The 22,363-nt window shown below is 42.8% G+C and overlaps 1 protein-coding gene across 4 annotated transcripts in view; it reads left to right on the forward strand.

Annotated features, from left to right (window-relative positions):
- Nucleotides 1–22,363, forward strand: part of LOC141172247 (C-Jun-amino-terminal kinase-interacting protein 3-like) — a 394,188-nt gene that overhangs the window by 243,723 nt on the left and 128,102 nt on the right. For all 4 annotated transcript variants that reach the window (XM_073656238.1, XM_073656235.1, XM_073656236.1 and 1 more), the window contains exons 12-13: nucleotides 9,317–9,447; nucleotides 21,039–21,092. In XM_073656238.1, the coding sequence (XP_073512339.1) occupies nucleotides 9,317–9,447; nucleotides 21,039–21,092 (185 nt within the window). The remainder of the gene's footprint in view (nucleotides 1–9,316; nucleotides 9,448–21,038; nucleotides 21,093–22,363) is intronic.

A 22,363-nucleotide genomic window follows, 5' to 3' on the forward strand; every position in this document is an offset into this window, starting at 1 on the left:
GACACTCCCCTGGCTTTCAGATGACGTGTCTTGCTGCAGCAGTGTTACTCTTGTAGTGACACCCCCCCTCATTTCACAATTTAGCAAAATTTTTGGGGTGTGCTAGATCAGGACTAGCCTCCCTGACACTCTTCCCTCTACCCCACATTCCAATTGTCAACCAGCTAGCTGCCTCAATGTTTTTAAGCTCCATGCTACGATCCTCCCACACATCTACAACAGCGAGCAACTACTCGGTGAGCAGTAAACTCCTTTCCATATTGTCTATGGATCTCCATGTTGCCATCTGTTCACTTAGATCCAGTATCTGTGATCCATATATACAACATGCACACATCTTGCACAGCAAGTATGCACCCTCAGGCTATGTGCCCATGATGCAGAAATGCTCAGGATTTTTTCCTGAGCATTTCTGCATCTCCCTTGCAGAAAAAACACATGTGGATTGTACATGCGTTTTTCCTGCCAGGGACATACGGAAGTGAAGCGTTCTTCACATGCATTTCCGCATGCGGGTTGACAAGTGCTTTCCAAGCGATTTTAGCATCACTTGGTAAGTGCTTGACAACTTGGTCACACTATATAAATCCATGCAAACGGCATGCATTTATATAGTGTGACTGTAAAATGTTAAAAAATAAATCTATACTTAACTTCTGGTGGCCTGCGCAGTCTTGCTTCGCTCCGTCCTGGCTTGTCAGCAGCTCGCGGTACACTGCACTGAAGGACCTGCCGTCACATGACTAAATGACGACAGCGCAGGTCCTTCAGTCCACAGTGCGCTGCCGGCAAGTGAAGACAAGGAGACCGCGGGCCATCAGAAGGTAGATATAATATTTATTTATTTATTTATTTTTTCACAGATTCTATGGTACCCGGGTCCGGAGGAGAGTCTCCTCTCCTCCACACCCGGGTACCATCCGCACATAGAAATGCATATTATCCGTGTGTGCAAATGTGCTGACACGGATAATATGCGTTTCAATGCAAGTCAATGGCGACAATTACGCTGTGTGTCCGCAAAATTAATGGACATGCTGCGTATTTTTCCGCAATGATAATCCGCAGCGGAAATTTCCGCAGCATGTGCACAGCACATGCGGATTATCATTGGGGAACATGGCAGGCCTTCTACCAAGTTTTTTTTTAAGCGTTTCTGCAGGGTTTTTTCGCTGCGGAAACGCTTAGGCTGGGTGCCCACGTAGCGTTTTTCAAGCGTTTATGCTGCGTACAAAAATCTGCAGCATGTCATTTAATTTTGCGGAAGCGCAGCGGAACTCCCGCCATTGACTTGCATTGAAACGCATAGAAACCGCGACTGTACATTTGTACAAGTGGCTTCTATGCGTCTCTATGTGCGGATGGTACCCAGGTCTGGAGCAGAGGAGACTCTCATCCAGACCTGGGTACCATTCTACCTGTAAAAAAAGAATAAAATAACAAATAAAGTTTATACTCACCTGTCCGAAGGCTTCTCTCTGAATGCCGGCATCGCTTGAGGACCTGCGGTGACGTCACAGTCATGTGACCGCAGGCCCTTCACCTTTCTGTCTCGCGATATGCCGGCAGCCGGGAACCAGACAGGAACGAGCGCTGCAGCACACGCCGGGGCCTCGGGGGTGAGTATAGCTTGATTTGTTTTAATTTTTACGGTTCACACTGTATAAATCCATGCCGTTTGCATGGATTTATACAGTGTGACCTAGTTGTCAAGCACTTTCCAAGTGATGCTATCGCCTGGAAAGCGCTCGTCAATCTGCATGCGGAAACGCATGTGAATCCGCATGTATTCCGCAGGAAAAACGCATGCACAATCTGCATGCGTTTTTTCTGCCAGGGAGATGCAGAAATGCTGCAGAAATTTTCTGCTTCATTTCTGCATCGTGGGCACATAGCCTTAAAAAACGGATCGTGGGCACACAGCCTCAAACTGCTAGTGAAGTATGCACACTGAATGGCATCATCAATGATGGAGCACATTTTCCTAATGGGGATTTCACAAGACAGAAATAAATAAGCAAATAAATAGGTAAATACAAACAAGTGGATTAAAACAAGTTACTTTCTTATAAACTCCCTGCAGCCAAAGTCACTGAATCACAAGTCACACACTTAGCCAAATCACACTTAGAACAAATCACACTTAGAAGTGCTTTCATACTTGCTGTATCAAAAGATGCAGCTGCTTTTTCCATAGCTTCAATACAACATGCAAAGCACTGCAATGTCTGCAAAGGACATTTTACCGCACAATAAACCACATAAAAAAATACAACGGCAGGTTTCCACTTCACTCCATTTGGATTTTTTTTTTCATGCTTTTATTTCAGTACATTTTATGCTAAAAATGAATGGTGTCATCCACAACTATGACTTGTCCCGCAAACAAATTGGCCTTCATGCGGCTATGTCAACAGAAATATAAAAATGTAACGTCTTTTGGAGTAAGGGGAAGAAAAAAAACGAATATATATATATATATATATATATATATATATATATATATATATATATATATATATATATATATATATATATATATATATATATATATATATATATATATATATATATATATATATATATATATATATATATAGCCAGGCCTCCAAACAGTCTGTCCAAACTGTTGCATATCAATAGAAAGTATATCAAAAGGCAGCACTCCAAAAATTCGTTAGAAAAAATGGACTTTAATGAGCCCAAAAAGCAACGTTTCGGTTCACAGAACCTTTTTCAAGCAGAGTTCAAATGCATATGGTGCAATATATATAGCTACAAACAGTGATTCCATAATTACAATTAATTTATACAAAAACATGATTTCACAAAAAAAGTGCAGAGGTGCATATCTCAAAATACTATTCAGTTACATACTGTACATAGTGATAAAATTTTAAACAAGTACATTATTATCATCCATATCATGATCCATAACTCTCATAAAGTGACAAGTGCTTTGATTGATATTCATTAGTGTCAGGTGTACATTATAAATAATACATTTGAGGGTGTGACTCACCCTGTAGCAATCATGCATAACCACACTTCCTACTTCCTTCCTCAGGGCTCATTAAAGTCCATTGTTTCTAAAAAAAAAAAATTTGGAGTGCTGCCTTTTGATATAATATATATGTATATATATATATATATATATACAGTACAGACCAAACGTTTGGACACACCTTCTCATTTAATGATTTTTCTGTATTTTCATGACTATGAAAATTGTACATTCACACTGAAGGCATCAAAACTATGAATTAACACATGTGGAATTATATACTTAACAAAAAAGTGTGAAACAACTGAAAATATGTCTTATATTCTAGGTTCTTCAAAGTAGCCACCTTTTGCTTTGATGACTGCTTTGCACACTCTTGGCATTCTCTTGATGAGCTTCAAGAGGTAGTCACCGGAAATGGTCTTCCACCAATCTTGAAGGAGTTCCCAGAGATGCTTAGTACTTGTTGGCCCTTTTGCCTTCACTCTGCGGTCCAGCTCACCCCAAACCATCTCGATTGGGTTCAGGTCTTGTGACTGTGGAGGCCAGGTCATCTGGCGTAGCACCCCATCACTCTCCTTCTTGGTCAAATAGCCCTTACACAGCCTGGAGGTGTGTTTGGGGTCATTGTCCTGTTGAAAAATAAATGATGGTCCAACTAAACGCAAACCGGATGGAATAGCATGCCGCTGCAAGATGCTGGTTCAGTATGCCTTCAATTTTGAATAAATCCCCAACAGTGTGACCAGCAAAGCACCCCCACACCATCACACCTCCTCCTCCATGCTTCACGGTGGGAACCAGGCATGTAGAGTCCATCCGTTCACCTTTTCTGTGTCGCACAAAGACACGGTGGCTGGAACCAAAAATCTCAAATTTGGCTTCATCAGACCAAAGCACAGATTTCCACTGGTCTAATGTCCATTCCTTGTGTTCTTTAGCCCAAATAAGTCTCTTCTGCTTGTTGCCTGTCCTTAGCAGTGGTTTCCTACCAGCTATTTTACCATGAAGGCCTGCTACACAAAGTCTCCTCCTAACAGTTGTTGAAGAGATGTGTCTGCTGCTAGAACTCTGTGTGGCATTGACCTGGTCTCTAATCTGAGCTGCTGTTAACCTGCGATTTCTGAGGCTGGTGACTCGGATAAACTTATCCTCAGAAGCAGAAGTGACTCTTGGTCTTCCTTTCCTGGGGCGGTCCTCATGTGAGCCAGTTTCTTTGTAGCGCTTGATGTTTTTTGCAACTACACTTTCAAAGTCTTCCCAATTTTTCGGACTGACTGACCTTCATTTCTTAAAGTAATGATGGCCACTCGTTTTTCTTTACCTAGCTGCTTTTTTCTTGCCATAATACAAATTCTAACAGTCTATTCAGTAGGATTATCAGCTGTGTATCCACCAGACTTCTGCTCAACACAACTGATGGTCCCAACCCCATTTATAAGGCAAGAAATCCCACTTACTAAACCTGACAGGGCACACCTGTGAAGTGAAAACCATTTCCGGTGACTACCTCTTGAAGCTCATCAAGAGAATGCCAAGAGTGTGCAAAGCAGTCATCAAAGCAAAAGGTGGCTACTTTGAAGAACCTAGAATATAAGACATATTTTCAGTTGTTTCACACTTTTTTGTTAAGTATATAATTCCACATATGTTAATTCATAGTTTTGATGCCTTCAGTGTGAATGTACAATTTTCATAGTCATGAAAATACAGAAAAATCTTTAAATGAGAAGATGTGTCCAAACTTTTGGTCTGTACTGTATATGTATGTGTATATATATATATATATATATATATATATATATATATATATATATATATATATATATATATATATATATATATATATATATATATATATATATATATATATATATATACACACCGTGAAGGAAATAATTATTTGATCCCTTGCTGTTTTTTGTAAGTTTGCCCACTGAGAAAGAAATGAACAGTCTATAATTTTAAGGGTAGGTCAATTTTAACATTGAGAGATAGAAGATCCAAAAAAAAAAAATTAAGAAAATCACATTGTTTAAATTAGATAAATGTATTTGCATTTTGCAGTGAGAAATAAGTATTTGATCCCTCTGGCAAACAACACTTAATACTTGGTGGCAAAACCCTTGTTGGCAAGCACAGCAATCAGACGTTGTTTGTAGTTGATGATGAGGTTTGCGCACGTCAGGAGGAATTTTGGTCCACTCCTCTTTGCAGATCATCTCTAAATCCTTCAGATTTTGAGGCTGTCGCTTGGCAACTCGAAGCTTCAACTCCTTCCATAAGTTTTCTATGGGATTAAGGTGTGGAGACTAGCTAGGCCACTCCATGACCTTAATGTGCTTCTTTTGAGCCACTCCTTTGCTGCCTTGGCTGCATGTTTTGGGTCATTGTCTTGGTGGAAGACCCACCCATGACCTATTTTTAATGTCCTGGCAGAGGGAAGGAGGTTGTCACTCAGGATTTTACGGCACATGGCTCCATCCATTCTCCCATTGATGCGGTGAAGTAGTCCTGGGCTCTTAGCAGAGAAACACTCCCAAAACATAATGTTTCCACCTCCATGCTTGAAATTGGGGATGGTTTTCTTTGGGTCATAGGCAGCATTTGTCTTTCTCCAAACACAATGAGTTGAGTCAATGCCAAAGAGCTAAATTCTTATTTCTCACTCAAAAAAGCAAATAAATTTATCGAATTTACGCAATGTGGTTTTCTTGACTTTTTTTTTGATATTCTATCTCTCAATGTTAAAATTAACCTACCCTTAAAATGCTCGGGTGCTCGATGCTCGGGTCGAGTACGTAGGAATACTCGGGTGCTCGACCCGAGCAACGAGCCCAATGTAAGTCTATGGGAAACTCAAGCATTTTTCCAGCGGCTCCCCCCGGCGGTCTGCATAGGGCCTAAAAAATGCCCACAAAGATGGGAACAGTGCTCAAATGACATGGGAACTGCGTGGGGAAGACCCCTGGAAGCATTTCTGACTCCCAGGTCACTGCTGTCAACAATGTTGTCAGAGGCATTACGCAACTTTTACAGACTCACAATAAAACATACAAAAACAAAATGGATTTTCCTGGGAAATATGTGAAGGAACATGCTTTCCAGGGTAATGACTTGTATATAAGGCAAAATAAATAACCAAAAACAAAAATACTCCTCCACACCACAGGCCATGTTAACATGTAGCGTTTTTGATACATTTTTGCACTTTTGCATTGCTTTCAATCATGACAAATGCATTCACCAGGAAATGTCATTTTAACATTTTACAACCTTATCTGGCCATGTGGTGTGTGAGACATGATCAGACACATCCTGTTTCATTTATGAAGGAGGGACTCTGAAAGTCACAAAGCCTATTTTTATAGGGCCATCAGGCGGCCCTCACTATTCTTAGAGAGCCATCAGCCGGCTATGCTTTGTTGTTCCCATTACTAAAGAGTGGGTCTCCTATACGGTTATTGCGTATGCAGTGAGTGGCAGGGCTGCCCAAAATTTGGACGCACCCCAATACCCCTTTGAAGAGACTTAGAGGAAGGCCTCCTGAAAACAATGTTCTCATTATTAGGAAGTGGGTCTTCCATACTGTTTGCTTATGCAGTGAATGCAAGGGTTGCCAAAAATTGGGAGGCACTCCAATGCCCCTTGGAAGAGATGTAGAGGGCCTCATGAAAAAATGTTCCCATTACTAGTAAGTAGGTCTCCCATAGTGTTGGCCTATGCAGTGAATGCAAGGGCTGCCAAAAATTGGGAGGCACTCCAGGAGGATGAGGTGCAAGAGCTGTAGACACTGGGGGCAACCCTGATTGACCTAGGGCCCGCAAACCTTGGCGTCGGGAGGATTTGTTCCGTCCCAAGGTCCGACTGGGTCCCGGCTTCCACTATGTTAACCCTGTGTGCGGTCAGCGAGATGTACCGTACCTGCCCACAAGCACTTGTCCACGTGTCCGTGGTTAGGTGGACTTTCCCGGTAGCTGCGTCGTTGAGGGCACGGCTAATGTTGTGGGACACGTGCTTGTGTAATGCGGGGACGGCACACCGGGAGAAATAGTGACGGCTGGGGACTGAGTACCGAGGGACGGCCGCCGTCATCAGCTTGCGGAATGCTACCGCCTCCACGAGCCTAAAAGGCAACATTTCTAGCGCAAGCAGGTGCGAAATGTGGGAATTTAGTAGTGTGGCCTGTGGGGCGTTGGCTGCGTTTTTGCGCTTGTTTTCCAAGGACTGGGGTATGGACAACTGAACGCTGCGCTGGGACAAGGACGTGGATGTGCTTCCTGATGCTGCTACTTGAGAGTGTGCAATGACAGGTGCAGGGCAGGAGGCATCTTCGCATGCACCATGGACAGGGGATTAGCTTGCATACGCAACAGCGGAAGAAGCAGTGGTGCCACCCGCAGACACTGTTCCTGGACCCTGGGGTTCGGCCCACATAGTCGGGTGCTTTGCTGCCATGTGCCTGATCATGCTTGTGGTGGACAGGCTGGTAGTTTTGCCACCCCTGCTGATGCTGGCCTGGCAGGTGGTGCAAATGGCCTTTTTGAGGTTATCGGCAGAGTTTTTAAAAAACAACGAGACTCTGGAAGACCTAACAGTTGTATTGACAACTTCCTTCGTGTTGGTGTTACGGGGAACGGTTGCCTGCCTTCTTTCTGGGGCCACCTCACTGCTTCTTCCTGCCTGTTGGAGTGTTCTGCCTCCCTCTCCCTGTGTGCTGCTGTCCTCGCTCTGCTTGTCCTCCTGCCAGGTTGGGTCAGTTACTATATCATCCACCACCTCGTCTTCTACTTCCGCACCCTGGTCCTCCTCCTGATTTTCTGGCAATTGTGTCTCCTCATCGTCCACCTCTTGTGACACTTTCCCACCGTCGCCTTCTTGTGACTGTGGCTGCTCAAATATTTGGGCATCGCTACATGCGATCTCCTCTTGCCCCGCTTCAAGTGGACCGGGCGAGAGGCCCAAATCTGTAAATGGAAAAGTGAACAGCTCATCAGAGTGTCCAAGTGTGGGATCAGTTGTCTCCGGGCACTCTGCATGGTGGGAGGAAGGAGGATCAAGGTGAGGAATATGCAGTCCAGACTCACGGCTACTGAGACTTGACCGTGTGGAAGACAGGGTGGTGGTGGCAAAGTGACTGGAAGCATTATCTGCTATCCAACCAACAACCTTTTGACACTGCTCTGGGTTCAGTAGTGGTGTGCTGCGGTCCCCTAGGAATTGAGACAGGAAAGTTGGATAAGAAGATGTTTGTGTTTGTTGTGGCACAATTTCAGCTTGCCCACGGCCTCTGCCTCTGCATGCACCATCACCATCACGTCTAGTTCCCCGTCCCTTGCCACACGCCTTGCCCATTTTAAATGGAGGACAATATCTTCCACGCTCACTATAAATGGCTGAATTTGGAGCGAAGTTATATGTGATCCGTGTGACGGAGAAACCAGAGTTTTAAATACGTGGCCTGTAGGTAACTATTTTGAACAGCAAACCGGTGTCAAATACTTCGCTGACACACTGACAATTTTTTTTAATGAAGGCCAGAAATGGCAGTATTTTCTGAAAACGTATATGTAATCCATGTGACTGACAAACCACAGTTTTAAATAGCTGGAGTTTTAGCACTGTAATATGGAAAGGACCTGGCTGTATTCTGCACTGCCACCAAGCAAATAGCACAGGAAAATTGTGTTCTCTGGATTGCTTTTTAAGCAAATAATGAGGATTAAGATCCCCAAAAAAATTATTCCTGGCCCTATGTGTAGAAATGTCTAAGAGCAGCAGCAAACAGAACTGGAATGGAGCCTCTTGTTCTATATGCACTGCCTGCATATATACCTGGCCTCCACAGTCAATTTACCTGAATCCAATCGAGATGGTTTGGGGTGAGCTGGACTGCAGAGTGAAGGCAAAAGGGCAAAAGGGCCAACAAGTGCTAAGCATCTCTGGGAACTCCTTCAAGATTGTTGGAAGACAATTTCCTGTGACGACCTCTTGAAGCTCATCAAGAGAATGCCAAGAGTGTGCAAAGCAGTCATCAAAGCAAAAGGTGGCTACTTTGAAGAACCTAGAATATGACATATTTTCAGTTGTTTCACACTTTTTTGTTAAGTATATAATTCCACATGTGTTAATTCATAGTTTTGATGCCTTCAATGTGAATGTACAATTTTCAAAGTCATGAAAATACAGAAAAATCTTTAAATGAGAAGGTGTGTCCAAACTTTTTGTCTGTACTGTTTGTATAATATTTTTTTTCTATGGATATGTATGCCTAGACCATGATTTTTGACAATTATTTTTCCATCCTTCAAGGTGGATATACCTGCTGCCCAGAGAAAACGATTCACCAGAGCTGAGATGGCACGAGTACTGATGGAAAGAAATCAATATAAGGAGAAACTTATGGAGCTTCAAGATGCAATTCGCAGAACAGAAATGTTGAGGCAAGTGAAATGGTGTGTTAGGCTATGTTCACACATTACGTTTTTTTCAGTGGTTTTTTTCTGCAGCAAAACCTGATCTCTTGGCAGGAAAGTAGCTGTATTAAAAATGCAGGTTTTGGTGCCGTTTTTCGTGCGTTTTTCAGTATCCCAAAGTTCATCTTTACTTCCACCACAGAAATAAGAACACTGGTAACAATTGGAGACATATGTGAAACCATATTAACCAGAATTTAAAATGTAACAGAGGTGGAGGTGAATTGTTCAGGAATAGTTTACCTAAGACACTGGCAGTGCATTGAATTTGTATGACAGGATTTACTTTCACCCTATGGCCTGCCATTCAGTTGCACAGGCATTGTTAAATTTCACACTTCCCTGGGCCACAGTTATTGTTCAGTCTCACAGTTATTGTTCAGTCTCACAGTTAGCTCAGCCAATGTTTACAGTATACATATCACTAATTTAATTAAACACTCCTAATAAAAGCTACAATCTCAGTGACCAAGACAAGATGATAAAGTCACAAAAATAAATGTTTCACATACTGTTTTACTTGCTTATTTTCACTAAAAATGCATCAAAACCTGGTAACTATGTTCACACCAAGCTTTTTTTCACTACATTACTTCTAATGGGTGAAAAGCGCTGAAAGAAGTGACATGCTTTATTTTGCAAAAAAGCATTCAAATCACGAAATTTAAAAAAAAACAAACAAGATGTGTGCATGAGATTTCTGTAATCTCATAGACTTTGCTGGTACTGTAAAACGCAGCTGCAAATTTGCATAAAAAAACACTGAAAAACCCAAGATGTGTGAACATAGCCTTAAGTTACTGAATCTTCACCTTTTCACTGGAGGCAGTGCAGGTCTCGAGTCGGCAGCGACGTGTTTTGACGCTGCTGTATTAATGCTCGTGTCATGTAGCAAACGCCTCTATTTTCTATTATTATGGTGCTTACATGGTGCTAAACAACGTTGTCCACAGAGGATGTGGTAATGCTGCTGCCCTGTCACCCCAACTATCATATGCTGCCCATATGAGCAGATAAGATGCAGATCAGCTGTTGCTTGTGACTAATATAAGGAAATGGACCTGTTTTTCCATGTAACTAAGGTTCTCTAGATTGTAATTGATTTGTCATTATAAAAAACACAAAAGAAAATGGAAGATGATTCCAGATAATAAGGAACTCCTTGATTTAGCATATTCTCATCTATCGGGAGACAGTCAGGATGCCACTCTAATATACAACAGAGTGTCAGCCGATATTGATGGATTCTTCCACCTTTAGTCTAATGTCTATAGGGTACGTAATGATCTCCTGAAATCGCTGGTCCTACCCAACTGTGGAACCCTTGTCTACTGCTCAGTTAAAAAAAATTAAATAAAAAAAAACCCTCAAAAGGGTTTTGTCAGGTTACCTAATAATAATAATTTTTATTTATATAGTGCCAACATATTCCGCAGCACTTTACAATTAAGTAGGGACATATACAGACAATATAAACAATGCAATGTATAACATTTCAACAGTTATATGAGGAGTGAGGGCCCTGCTCACAAGCTTACAATCTATATGGAAATAGGGGGACACAATAGGTAGAACATGGTCATCAGCCAGTATCAGTATCTAAGTGCCGTTACTGTGTGCTATTTGATGCATGGAGGATGTGGAGACAGATGAATAGGCAGGCGCAGATTATGATTAACATTTAGGAGGGAACTGGCACAGCGCGAGAGAAGTCTTGGAGACCGAGGTGTGAGGTTCGGATTAAGGAGGATATTAGACTTAGATCAGTTGCAGAACGGAGGGCACGGGAGGGGTGATAGACAGAGATGAGGGAAGAGATATAGGGCGGTGCAGAACTGTGGAGAGCTTTGTGGGTGATAGAGATGAGTTTGTATTGTATTCTATGGGGTAACCAGTGCAATGACTGGCACAGGGTAGAGGCGTCTGTGAAGCGGCCTGATAGAAATACGACCCTGGCTGCTGCATTCAGAATGGACTGGAGAGGAGACAGTTTGTTTATAGCGGGAGACCGATTAGAAGAGAGTTGCAGTAGTCCAGATGAGAGTGAATAATAGCAACATAGTTTTTGCAGTATCAAAGGTGAGAAAAGGTCAGATTTTGGAGATGTTTTTAAGGTGCAGGTGACATGAGCGAGTCAATGATTGTATATGGAGAATAAAGGAAAGTTGTAGGTCAAATATGACTCCAAGACAGCGAGCTTGCTGGTTGGGAGTTATGGTGGCACCACACAAGGAAATTGAAAAGTCAGGTATAGGTAGGTTAGTAGAGGGAGGTGTGAGGTAGCGATATTGATCGTGTTGAGGGGCACTCACTTCACCGGGTCAATTAAAGCACACAAGCAACAGTTTCCAGTAAATTAAAGTCCAGCAGTTTATTACTCATCATAAACTGCTTATAACATAGTCCATCTCAGTGGCTCACAGGAATGTTACACACGTAATATCCTAGAGCCTTTCAGTGGCAGCTGTGCCCGCTTGGCTTCAGATACAGTCTTCAGCAAGGTAACAACACTAATGTCCATATCAAGTACCTTCCTTTTACCTTTGCCGGGTCTTAGCTGCTTCTATCAGCTCTGTTCTGCCAAAGCTGTGGTTTAAGGCTCACCAGACGTGGTCTCCAGGCCACGTGCCTTCCAGGGCTAATGGTGTCCCAGACACAGGGATCAGGTCTCTTGCCTTTCTGTGTTTCAAAACCACCCAGATATATATATCATCTGTGCGCACAGGACCTGTGATGATGTCACATTCATGTGATCAGTCACCTGAAGAGGAGGTACGTGGTCAGCCAGAACACACCCCCTCAGACATTTTGGCAATGCAGCGAGCCGCTGCATTACAGAGGAAAAACAAGGAGTTCAGTTTTGGAGAGTTTCAGTTTCAGATAGAGGAAGGACATGATGTTAGAGACAGCAGAAAGACAAGCACTGGTATTTTGTATTAGAGTAGGGGTGATGTCAGGTGAATAGGTGTATAGTTGGGTGTCATCAGCATAGAGATGATACTGGAAACCAAATCTGCTGAAGGTTTCTCCAATAGGGGCGGTATACAAAGAGAAGAAGAGGGGACCTAGGACTGATCCTTGTGGAACCCCGATAGTAAAGGGAAGATTAGAGGAAGAAGAGCCGGCAAAAGATACCGTGAAGGAGCTGTCAGAGAGATAGGAGGAGAAGTAGGAGAGAGCGATGTCCTTGAGGCCTATAGAGCGGAGCATAGTGAGGAGGAGCTGGTGATCCACAGTGTCAAAAGCGGCAGGGAGATCCAGGAGAAACAGCAGGGTTAACTGTTTAGTGCTCCATTTATTGGCTCACAAGCTTGTTCACACAGCAAATCATCTCTGCAAGACTTCTTTAGAAGTAAATCCCTCACATGGTCTTAAAGCTTTTTGCTTTATAAACCGCTTCTTGACGGCCCAAAGTACATAAACGTCTGCACTTGCTAGGCTCTGTGCAGCGCAGATGTTTATAAACAAGTGGCGGTCTCACAGGACTCAGGACCCCCAGGGTCCTGCAAGTGCTGTGATTGCGGTGCAGAGCGACAGCTCTGACAGGTAACCTCATCGGCACATGATTGGATCAGGTCCCAATGATGTTAACCCTTTGCTGTCCTCTAGATGCCGCGATCCATAGCGATTGCTGCATTTAGAAGATAGTGTGAGGGAGAGGGGGTCGTCCACTCACCTCTCCGGCGCCCCTATGATGAGATCTGGCTTTGTCATGGCAGCCGGAGGTCACAGGATGACATCCGGGTCTGCCATGTATGCTGTCCTGCTAGTCTGACAGGACATCTGACAGTGTAAAACTTTCAGGTCTCGTGCTATGCAATACATTTCTATTGCATTGCATGAGACCAGTTAGAAATGTCTAAAAATATTTTCAAACTATTAAAAAAAAAAAAAAAAAATCACAAAATAAATAAAGAAAAAAAATATTAAGCCAATAAATCTGTATATTTATGCAAAAACAAAAAAAAGTACACATACATAGTATCGCCACGTCCGACGAAACTGTCACGCTAATTAACTCCTTCTTTGCACACTGTATAAAAAATTAAAAAACAGAGCAAAAAATGATGCTTATCATTAAAACGCCAAACGTCCTCTTTTTCCGCAAAAAAAAAGCCGCCATACAGCTCCATCAGCGAAAAAATAAAAAAGTTCTAGCTCTCAGAATAAAGCGATAAAAAAAAACTTTTTTCTCTAAAATTTTTGTGTAAAATCGCCAAAACATAAAAAAACGATATAAATGTGGTACCACTGTAAACGTACTGATCCGAAGAATAAAGCTACTTTATCAATTTTACCACGCACCAAACGGCATAAAAAAAAAAAAAAGAATTCCTGAATTGTTGGTTCTTGTTTATTCTGTCTCCCAAAAATCGGAATAGTAAGTGATCAAAAAATGTCACGTGCCCGAAAATGGTACCAATAACAACGTCAACTTGTCCCGCAAAAAACAAGCCCTTACATGACTGTCGGCCGAAATATGGAAAAATGGTTGCAAAAACTAGTCTTTGCACAAAAAAAGCGTCTTTTAGTGTGTGACAGCTGCTAAACATAAAAACCCGATATCAATCTGGTATCGCTGTAATCGCACTGACCCGAAGAATAAAGTCGTCTAATCACTTATACCGCACAAGGAACGGCGTAAAAGATAAACGCTAGGGGTTGGAATTTTTTTTTCCAAAGTAAAGAAAAAAAAATGATGACGATATGGTGACTAGTGTTGAGGACAAGTGCTCACTACTTGAGTTTGCATCGGGTGCTCAGGGTATGCACCGAGTATCTTGGGTGCTCGAGTGACATACTCGAGTCTCCGCCCCATATGCTTCGCTGCAAAAAACCTTGTGTGGATGCCCTGCCATGCACGAGCGGTCCCCGCATGTTTTTTTTGGGTGTATAACAACCGTGAAACATGCGGGGCGGGGACTCGAGCATGTCACTCGAGCATCCGCCATACATGGTGCACACCCAAGTACCCGATGCAAACTCAAGAAGCAAGCACTTGCGTTCAAGACTAATGAACACTTATTCAATATGATAACCTAATGTTATCAAATTCTGTGTCGTAAATCTGCGTTCAATGATTCCACTGTTTAAGTGCATCAGGGGCTCTCCAAACGCGACATGGCATCCACTCTGCTCCTTCCCTTCTGAACCCTGCTGTCTGCCCAAACAGTGTATTTTCCCCACATATTAGGTATCGGTGTACTCAGGAGAAATTGCACAACAGTTTTTGGGGTCCATTTTCTCCTCTTACCCTTGTGAAAATAAAAACTTTGGGGCTAAAACATCATTTTTATGGAAAATGTTAAATTTATTTATTTATTTTTTTTACTTTCACGGCTCTACGTTATAAACTCCTGTGAAGCACCTGGTGGGGTTCAGGGTGCTCACCACACATCTAGATAAGTTCCCTGAGGGGTCTAGGCTCCAAAATTTTTTCACTTGTGGGGGATGTCCACTGTTTAGGCACATCAGGGGCTCCCCAAACTCGACATGGCGTCCGCTAATTATTTTAAGCAAATGTTACGATCAAACAGTCAAATGGCGCTCCTTCCCTTCCAGAACCCTGCCTTGCGTCCAAACAGTTGTTTTCCCCCATGTATGGGGTATCGGCTTACTCAGGAGAAATTGCAAAACAAATTGCATGGTGCAATTTTTCCTGTTACCCTTATGAAAATGAAAAATTGGAGGCTGAAAAATCATTTTTGTGGGAAAAATGTGAAAATTTTATTTTTATGGCTCAATGTTCTAAACTTCTGTGAAGCACCTGGGGGTTCAAGGTGCTCACCACACATCTAGATAAGTTCCCTGAGGGGTCAAGTTTCCAAAATAATGTCATTTGTGGGGTGTTTCCATTGTTTAGGCACATCAGGGGCTCTCCAGCCGCAATATGGCGTCCGCTAATTATTTAAGCAAATTTTACATTCAAAAAGTCAAATGGCGCTCTTTCCCTTCCGAACCCTGCCGTGTGCCCAAATAGTGTTTTTCCCCACATATGGGCTATTGTCGTGCTCAAGAGGAATTGCACAACAAATGTGGGGTCCATTTTTTCCTGTTAACCTTGTGAAAATAAAAAAATTGGGGTCTAAAGTAACATTTTTGTGAAAAAAGTTAAATGTTCATTTTTTTGCTTCCACATTCCAAAAATTCTTGTGAAGCACCTGAAGGGTTAATGAACTTCTTGAATGTGGTTTTGAGCACCTTGAGGAATGCAGTTTTTAGAATGGTGTCACTTTTGGGTATTTTCTGTCATAAAGGCCTCTCAAAGTCACTTCAAATGTGATGTGCTCCCTAAAAAAATGGTTTTGTAAATTTTGTTAGAAATATGAGAAATAGCTGGTCAACTTTTAACCCTTATAACTTCCTAACAAAAAAAAATTTGGTTCCAAAATTGTGCTGATGTAAAGTAGACATGTGGGAAATAGTATGTATTAACTATTTTGTGTGACATATCTATTTCTCTGATTTAAGGGCATGAAAATTCTAAGTTTGAAATTTTCAAAATTTTCACCAAATTTCCAATTCCAATTTCACAAATAAACGCAAGTCATATCAAAGAAATTTTAACACTATCATGAAATACAATATGCACCAAAAAACATTCTCAGAAACAGCGGGATCCGTTGACGCGTTCCATAGTTATTACCTCATAAAGTGACACTGGTCAGAATTGAAAAAATTTGCCTGGTCATAAAAGCGAAAACGGGCTCTGGCGCGAAAGGGTTAAAATAAATCTATCACCAGGTTGTTCTTCCTCATTTAAGTGCAGCATAAAGTAGGAAAAGAGCCCCTGATTCCAACAAAGTAACACTTACCATATATACTCGAGTATAAGCCGACCCGAGTATAAGTCGGGGTACCTAATTTTACCACAAAAAACTGGGAAAACTTATTGACTGGAGTATAAGCCTAGGGTGGGAAATGCAGCAGCTACTGGTAAATTTCCCCATACTGGTACGCATTGCTCCCTCATCCCCAATCCTTGTATGCGTGGCATCCTCATCCCCAATCCTGGTATGCATGGCACCCTCATCCCCAATCCTGGTATGCATGGCACCCTCATCCCCAATCCTGGTATGCATGGCACCCTCATCCCCAATTCTGGTATGCATGGCACCTTCATCCCCAATCCTGGTATGCATGGCACCCTCATCTCCAATCCTGGTATGCATAGCCCCCTCAGACCCAATCCTGGTATGCATGCCCCCCTCAGACCCAATCCTGGTATGCATGCCCCCCTCATCCTCCAATCCTGGTATGCATGGTCCCCTCAGACGCAATCCTGGTATGCATGGCATCCTCATCCCCCAATCCTGTTATGCATGGCCCCCTCATCCCCCAATCCTGGTATGCATGGCACCCCTCATCCCCAAATCCTGGTATGTATGGCACCCCTCATCCCCCAATCTTGGTATGTATGGCACCCCTCATCCCCCAATCTTGGTATGTATGGCACCCCTCATCCCCCAATCCTGGTATGTATGGCCTCCTCATCCCCCAGTACTGGTATGTACGGCCTCCTCATCCCCCAATCCTGGTATGTATAGCCCCATCACTGCACACACAAAAAAAAAAAAACACTTATACTCACCTTCCTTCCTCACCTCTGCTCCAGCGCTGCATCCTGTTCTTCTGCAGCAGCTCATGTCAGCATCTGAGCTGCGCATGGTGCCACAGCCTTGCGCTGTCAGACACTGATGTGAGCTGCCGGTACGTTCACTACTCTCCACGCCGGGACTATGTGCGTGGAGAGGAACGAATATGCATTCTCTTTAGTAGCGGGCACTGTCAGCAGGAGCTGCGGCTTAGCACTCCTCCGTGCCCGCTACTAAAGAGAATGAATATTCATTCTTCTCGACGCCCATGTGCCCTTTAGCAGCGGGCACATACACTGGGCCATACAGTGTGTTCGCTTTTGAGATCGGTCAAGTTAGAGGTTGACCTCCTGGTCGTCAGGACAGTTAGTTCTCCTAATCTTCCAACCCATGGTTATACAAATTAGTTACCCTCAAATATATATCCTAAAGCAGGGGTGGGAACCTCAGGCCCGCTGTCCATTTATGGCCCTTTATGACCATTTATCCTCCCCCCTGGGCAGATTCTCGGGGGGCCGCAGTATTTGGGTCAGCAGCTGTATTTTGACGGCCACCTGCCCTTAAATTTTTTCTTGCTCTGTGAGCACGCAATGTTCACTACTGAACGCTGAAGCGCATGCAGTGAAAGATTACGTCCTGACACCAGTGCCAGCATCAGGATGTATTTTGTGGACGGAGTTGGCTCTCAATTTCTCCGGCCTCCGAAGGATCATATACTTATTCAAATGGACCTTGGTAGAAAAAAGATTCCCCACCACTATCCTAAGGGATTTCATTCTCAAATGGCACCTTTATGCAATTCTCTCTTTATTCTTCCAGGAAATTAGGAACATATTGCAAGGTTTTTACTCAAAACCTGTTCCTCACTTCCAAGAAGGAGAATTCTTCCCCTCCATCCTAGACTTTAACGTCGAAAACGTTCAAGTCAAAATCCGTCAGTTGTGGATGGATAAGCTACATGATGCAAAAAAAGGTATATATTGTGTACATACCTCTACGTTCTGGCATGTTCAGCTCTCGGTTCCCTTTTTTTTTTCCATGTACTAGTATTGGTTTTACCAATCCATGGCACTTTTTCACCCTTGTGATGGTCCTTTGTTTCTTCATTATGGCTGTCCTTTGAGTGCAGAGTTGAAGCCATACCTTATCTGAAATTCCTTTTAGTCAGGCTAAATTGGACAACCTGCAGATTTGACCACAAGCTGTAAAGCTGTAACCCCCTTAGGTTTGCCCACAACTTTTTAAACTACTTAAGAGCGTGTGCTTATCCTCAGCCCAGGCCAAATAATATTTCCCATAACTGTACCAATGACAAACGGTTCTGCCCCTATATCTGAATAGGAAGCCTAGAGCAAATAAAAAGACACCACCCTCTCTCTCCTTCTTCAGTGGTTTCCTGTCCTTTTGGACAGAGGAGATTGGAGTATGCAGAAATGGCAAAAAGATGGAATATCATGGTAGGCTGAGTGGCCTCCAGCAATGACTGCAGTGGAAGAATCAGTGTGGTTGGACTCTGGGATATTACACTGTGTGGAGCAGTCCAACAGTCTAGGTATACCTCTTGCTGCATCAAACTCCACAGCTTGGCCCACTCCCTTGTAGCTCACGTCTGGGCTTGGCCCGCTCCCTCGTGGCTCACGTCTGGGTTTGGCCCGCTCCCTCGCGGCTCACGTTTGGGCTTGGCCCGCTCCCTCATGGCTCACGTGTAGGCTTGGCCCGCTCCCTCGTGGCTCACGTCTGGGCTTGGCCCGCTCCCTCGTGGCTCACGGCTAAGCTTGTCCCGCTCCCTCGTGGCTCACGGCTGGGCTTGTCCCTCTCCCTTGTGACTCACGGCTGGGCTTGTCCCGCTCCCTCGTGGCTCACGGCTGGGCTTGTCCCGCTCCCTCGTGGCTCACGGCTGGGCTTGGCCCGCTCCCTCGTGGCTCACGGCTGGGCTTGGCCCGCTCCCTCGTGGCTCACGGCTGGGCTTGGCCCGCTCCCTCGTGGCTCACGGCTGGGCTTGGCCCACTCCCTCGTGGCTCACGGCTGGGCTTGGCCCGCTGCCTCGTGGCTCACGGCTGGGCTTGGCCTGGCCCGCTGCCTCGTGGATCACGGCTGGGCTTGGCCCGCTGCCTCGTGGCTCACGGCTGGGCTTGGCCCGCTGCCTCGTGCCTTGTTAAATGGCTAGGAATAATCTGTTTTGTCCCTGTATAGAAATAGTCAAGCGTATTCTCACATTGAGGAGCCATTCATCCAGTCTGTATCCTTTGATAGAAGATTGCGTTGAAATCCTACAAATCCAATAATGTCCTCTCAGTGCTTCTTAATTTATTTGAGCAAACTGGCACAAAATCTGCATAGATCAGTCAAAGCCCAATTTATGCCCCTTGTTCAGACAATGGGAATCTGTGCTCTAAATCTGGTGAGCCAAGGAATCATTGGATAGATTAAAACTTCTTTCCTCTCACTCAAGTACTTTTCGTGAAGGTTATCATGATGAGTTGAATACTTTTTGGAAAAACTGAAACATGACTGTTCAAATCGTTACACAAGAACATCATGTGTTTTTATTCCCCTAGCTAAGATACCCTGGGTTTAGGAAAATGTGAGTCTTATCATCTTATAAGCATTTGTATAAGAGGACTCTCTCCTCGTGTTATGTTCCTGTGAATACCAAGTGTATGCTATGCATATAGTTCCATAATGGGTTTTCAGAAAGATTATTGCCAACTTTTCGATTTTTGAGCCATGAGTTAGGAGGTTTCTGTCAATCTCGTGATTGTATTCTGTTAAAGCTCCTGTATGAGATCTGTTAATACTTAAAATATAGTCTCTTATTTACCTCTGTGTATATGGATATCACTACTGTTCTCTGTTAGAGAGCAACAAGGGGTCTAACCCTGGTAGAACTCTGGATGTTTTTGGTATTCTATCTTTCCATAGTTCCAGTTTTCTTTTATGACCTGAATCTTGTAGGGAAACTTTTATACGGTTTCTCTTTTTATGTACACAGATTGGAAGGTGAAAAGTTGCCCCTAGATAGATTTTTACCTCATTTTCTCCTTTTGTGCAGTTTTTCTTCTATAGATAAAGGAAAGTCTATTTTCTTGTTAGATACCTAAAATTACCAGATTCCGTTGATTTTACTGGCGTTATTAGTCCCTTCTTGGTTCCTTATTGATTTTCAAACCAGTAAAACCTCAGTTAATACTTCTAATTGGAGTTGAATAATGGTTAATCCACTACAGTCTCATTATATACTGCTAATTAGAGTTGTATGTTGGTCAAATTAGCGGAATCTCCGTTAATATTCCTGGTTGGAGTTGTATGAAATTAGCTGAATAGAAAGTCAAAGTGAGCAATTGTAAGTACACAGTGCTGTATAATATGATGACTGCAATATATTAAGAGGATACAAACTTTGATGCGAGTGCTTTTTTAACAGGCATGTACCTCCACATGTACCACACTACAACTTCTACTCCTGGTCCTGCTAGAGTAAGATTTGTGGCGTAGCAAATAATAAAGCCGAAAGTCAAAATTTTAGCTCAGCCTTGTGTTGCTTCAAAGTTTATGACTTCTCAATTCTTTTTACACCAGAATACTGGCATGAAAGCTTTCAATTAGTCCCTCAATGGTTACATTCTTGCTAGTGAGCATTACCTTGAAGTCTCTTTGCCGACCGGACCTCCACAGTATAACATCAGTATTTTCCAGGAGCCATGTATCTGGATGTTCCTGACTTCAAAATGTTACCTTTGCTAGTAATTAGGAATATGTTTAGCATATGAGTAATCTGATTTACATAAAGACCAGCTTTCATATTTTGTATATTAAGTGACGATTAGTCTGAAAATGCATGCATGTAATCAGGGTATGATTTTACGGCTATTGTAATACTTTTACAAACTTCTTATATAGTTCTATAATATAGTATATAAGATTTCTTTATTTTGGTAGCAATTTTACTGTATTTTCTTGCAGGGCCTCCAAAGAAGTGCAAGATGTACAGATGAAAAAATCTTCCTTCTGGAAGGTGTAAGTGTACAATAATTTAACTCCATGTTTGTACTTAGTTTTTATGTAGTTTAGATTTGATTTATCCTATTTTATAGGTAAGACCATAATATTCCTATAATACCTATTGCTGGCTGGGTGGGCTTTGTCAGCGTGTAGCTATCTATAATATCTTACTACATAAAGAGCTTAATGTTGAGGTGAGTCCGAGAAAAATATCAGCTGCAATGGTACACGATTAATTGTAACATCATTGGATAGAAATGTTCTTGAGGCAGATATTTTAACAGGATCCACTGAAGGTGATAAGGTATTTATACCAAGAATTGATTTATGTCCATCAGAAACAGGACTACAATTTAAATTGAAGAGACGACAATTTCCAGTAAAACTCGCTTTTGCAATGACAATAAGTCTCAAGGACAAACACTTGAATTATACAGTTGTGCTCAAAACTTTACATACCCCGACAGAATTTTTCCTTTCTTGGCCTTGTTTCAGAGAATATGAATGATAACAAAAAACTTTTTCTCCACTCATGGTTATTGGTTGGGCGAAGCCATTAATTGTCAAACTACTGTGTTTTCTCTTTTTAAATCTTAATGACAACCAAAAAAATCCACAAATGGGTTTGAATGGCTACCAAAGGTAACATCCTCACCTGTGACCTGTTTGCTTGTAATCAGTGTGTGTGCATAAAAGCTGAGTGAGTTTCTGGGATGCAGACAGACTCTTGCATCTTTCATCCAGCCACTGACGTTTCTGGATTGTGAGTCATGGGGAAAGCGAAAGAATTGTCAACGGATCTATGGGAAAAGGTAGTTGAACTGTATGTATAACACAGGAAAGGGATATAAAAAAATATCCAAGGAATTGATAGCGGTCAATCAGCAGCGTTCAAACTGTGATTAACAAATGGAAACTCAGGGGCTCTGTAAAAACCAAGCCATGGTCAGGTAGACCAACAAAAATTTTGGCCATAACTGCCAGGAAAATTGTTTGGGATGCAAAGAAAAACCTACAAATAACCTCAGCTGATATTCAGGGCTCTCTGAAAACTAGTGGTGTGTCTGTTTCAAGATGCACAATAAGGAGGCCCTTGAAGAAAAATGGGCTGCATGTACGAGTCTCCAGAAGAAAGCCATTACTCCGCAAATGCCACAAATTATCTTGCCTACAATACGCCAAACAGCACAGAGACCAGCCTCAAAACTTCTGCAATAAGTTAATTTGGAGTGATGAGACCAAAATTGAACTTTTTGGCCACAACCATAAACGTTACATCTGTAGAG

Source organism: Phyllobates terribilis, unplaced genomic scaffold (assembly GCF_046119375.1).
Source record: "Phyllobates terribilis strain yellow unplaced genomic scaffold, ASM4611937v1 Scaffold_12__6_contigs__length_324123572, whole genome shotgun sequence".
Taxonomy (NCBI): Eukaryota; Metazoa; Chordata; class Amphibia; order Anura; family Dendrobatidae; genus Phyllobates; species Phyllobates terribilis.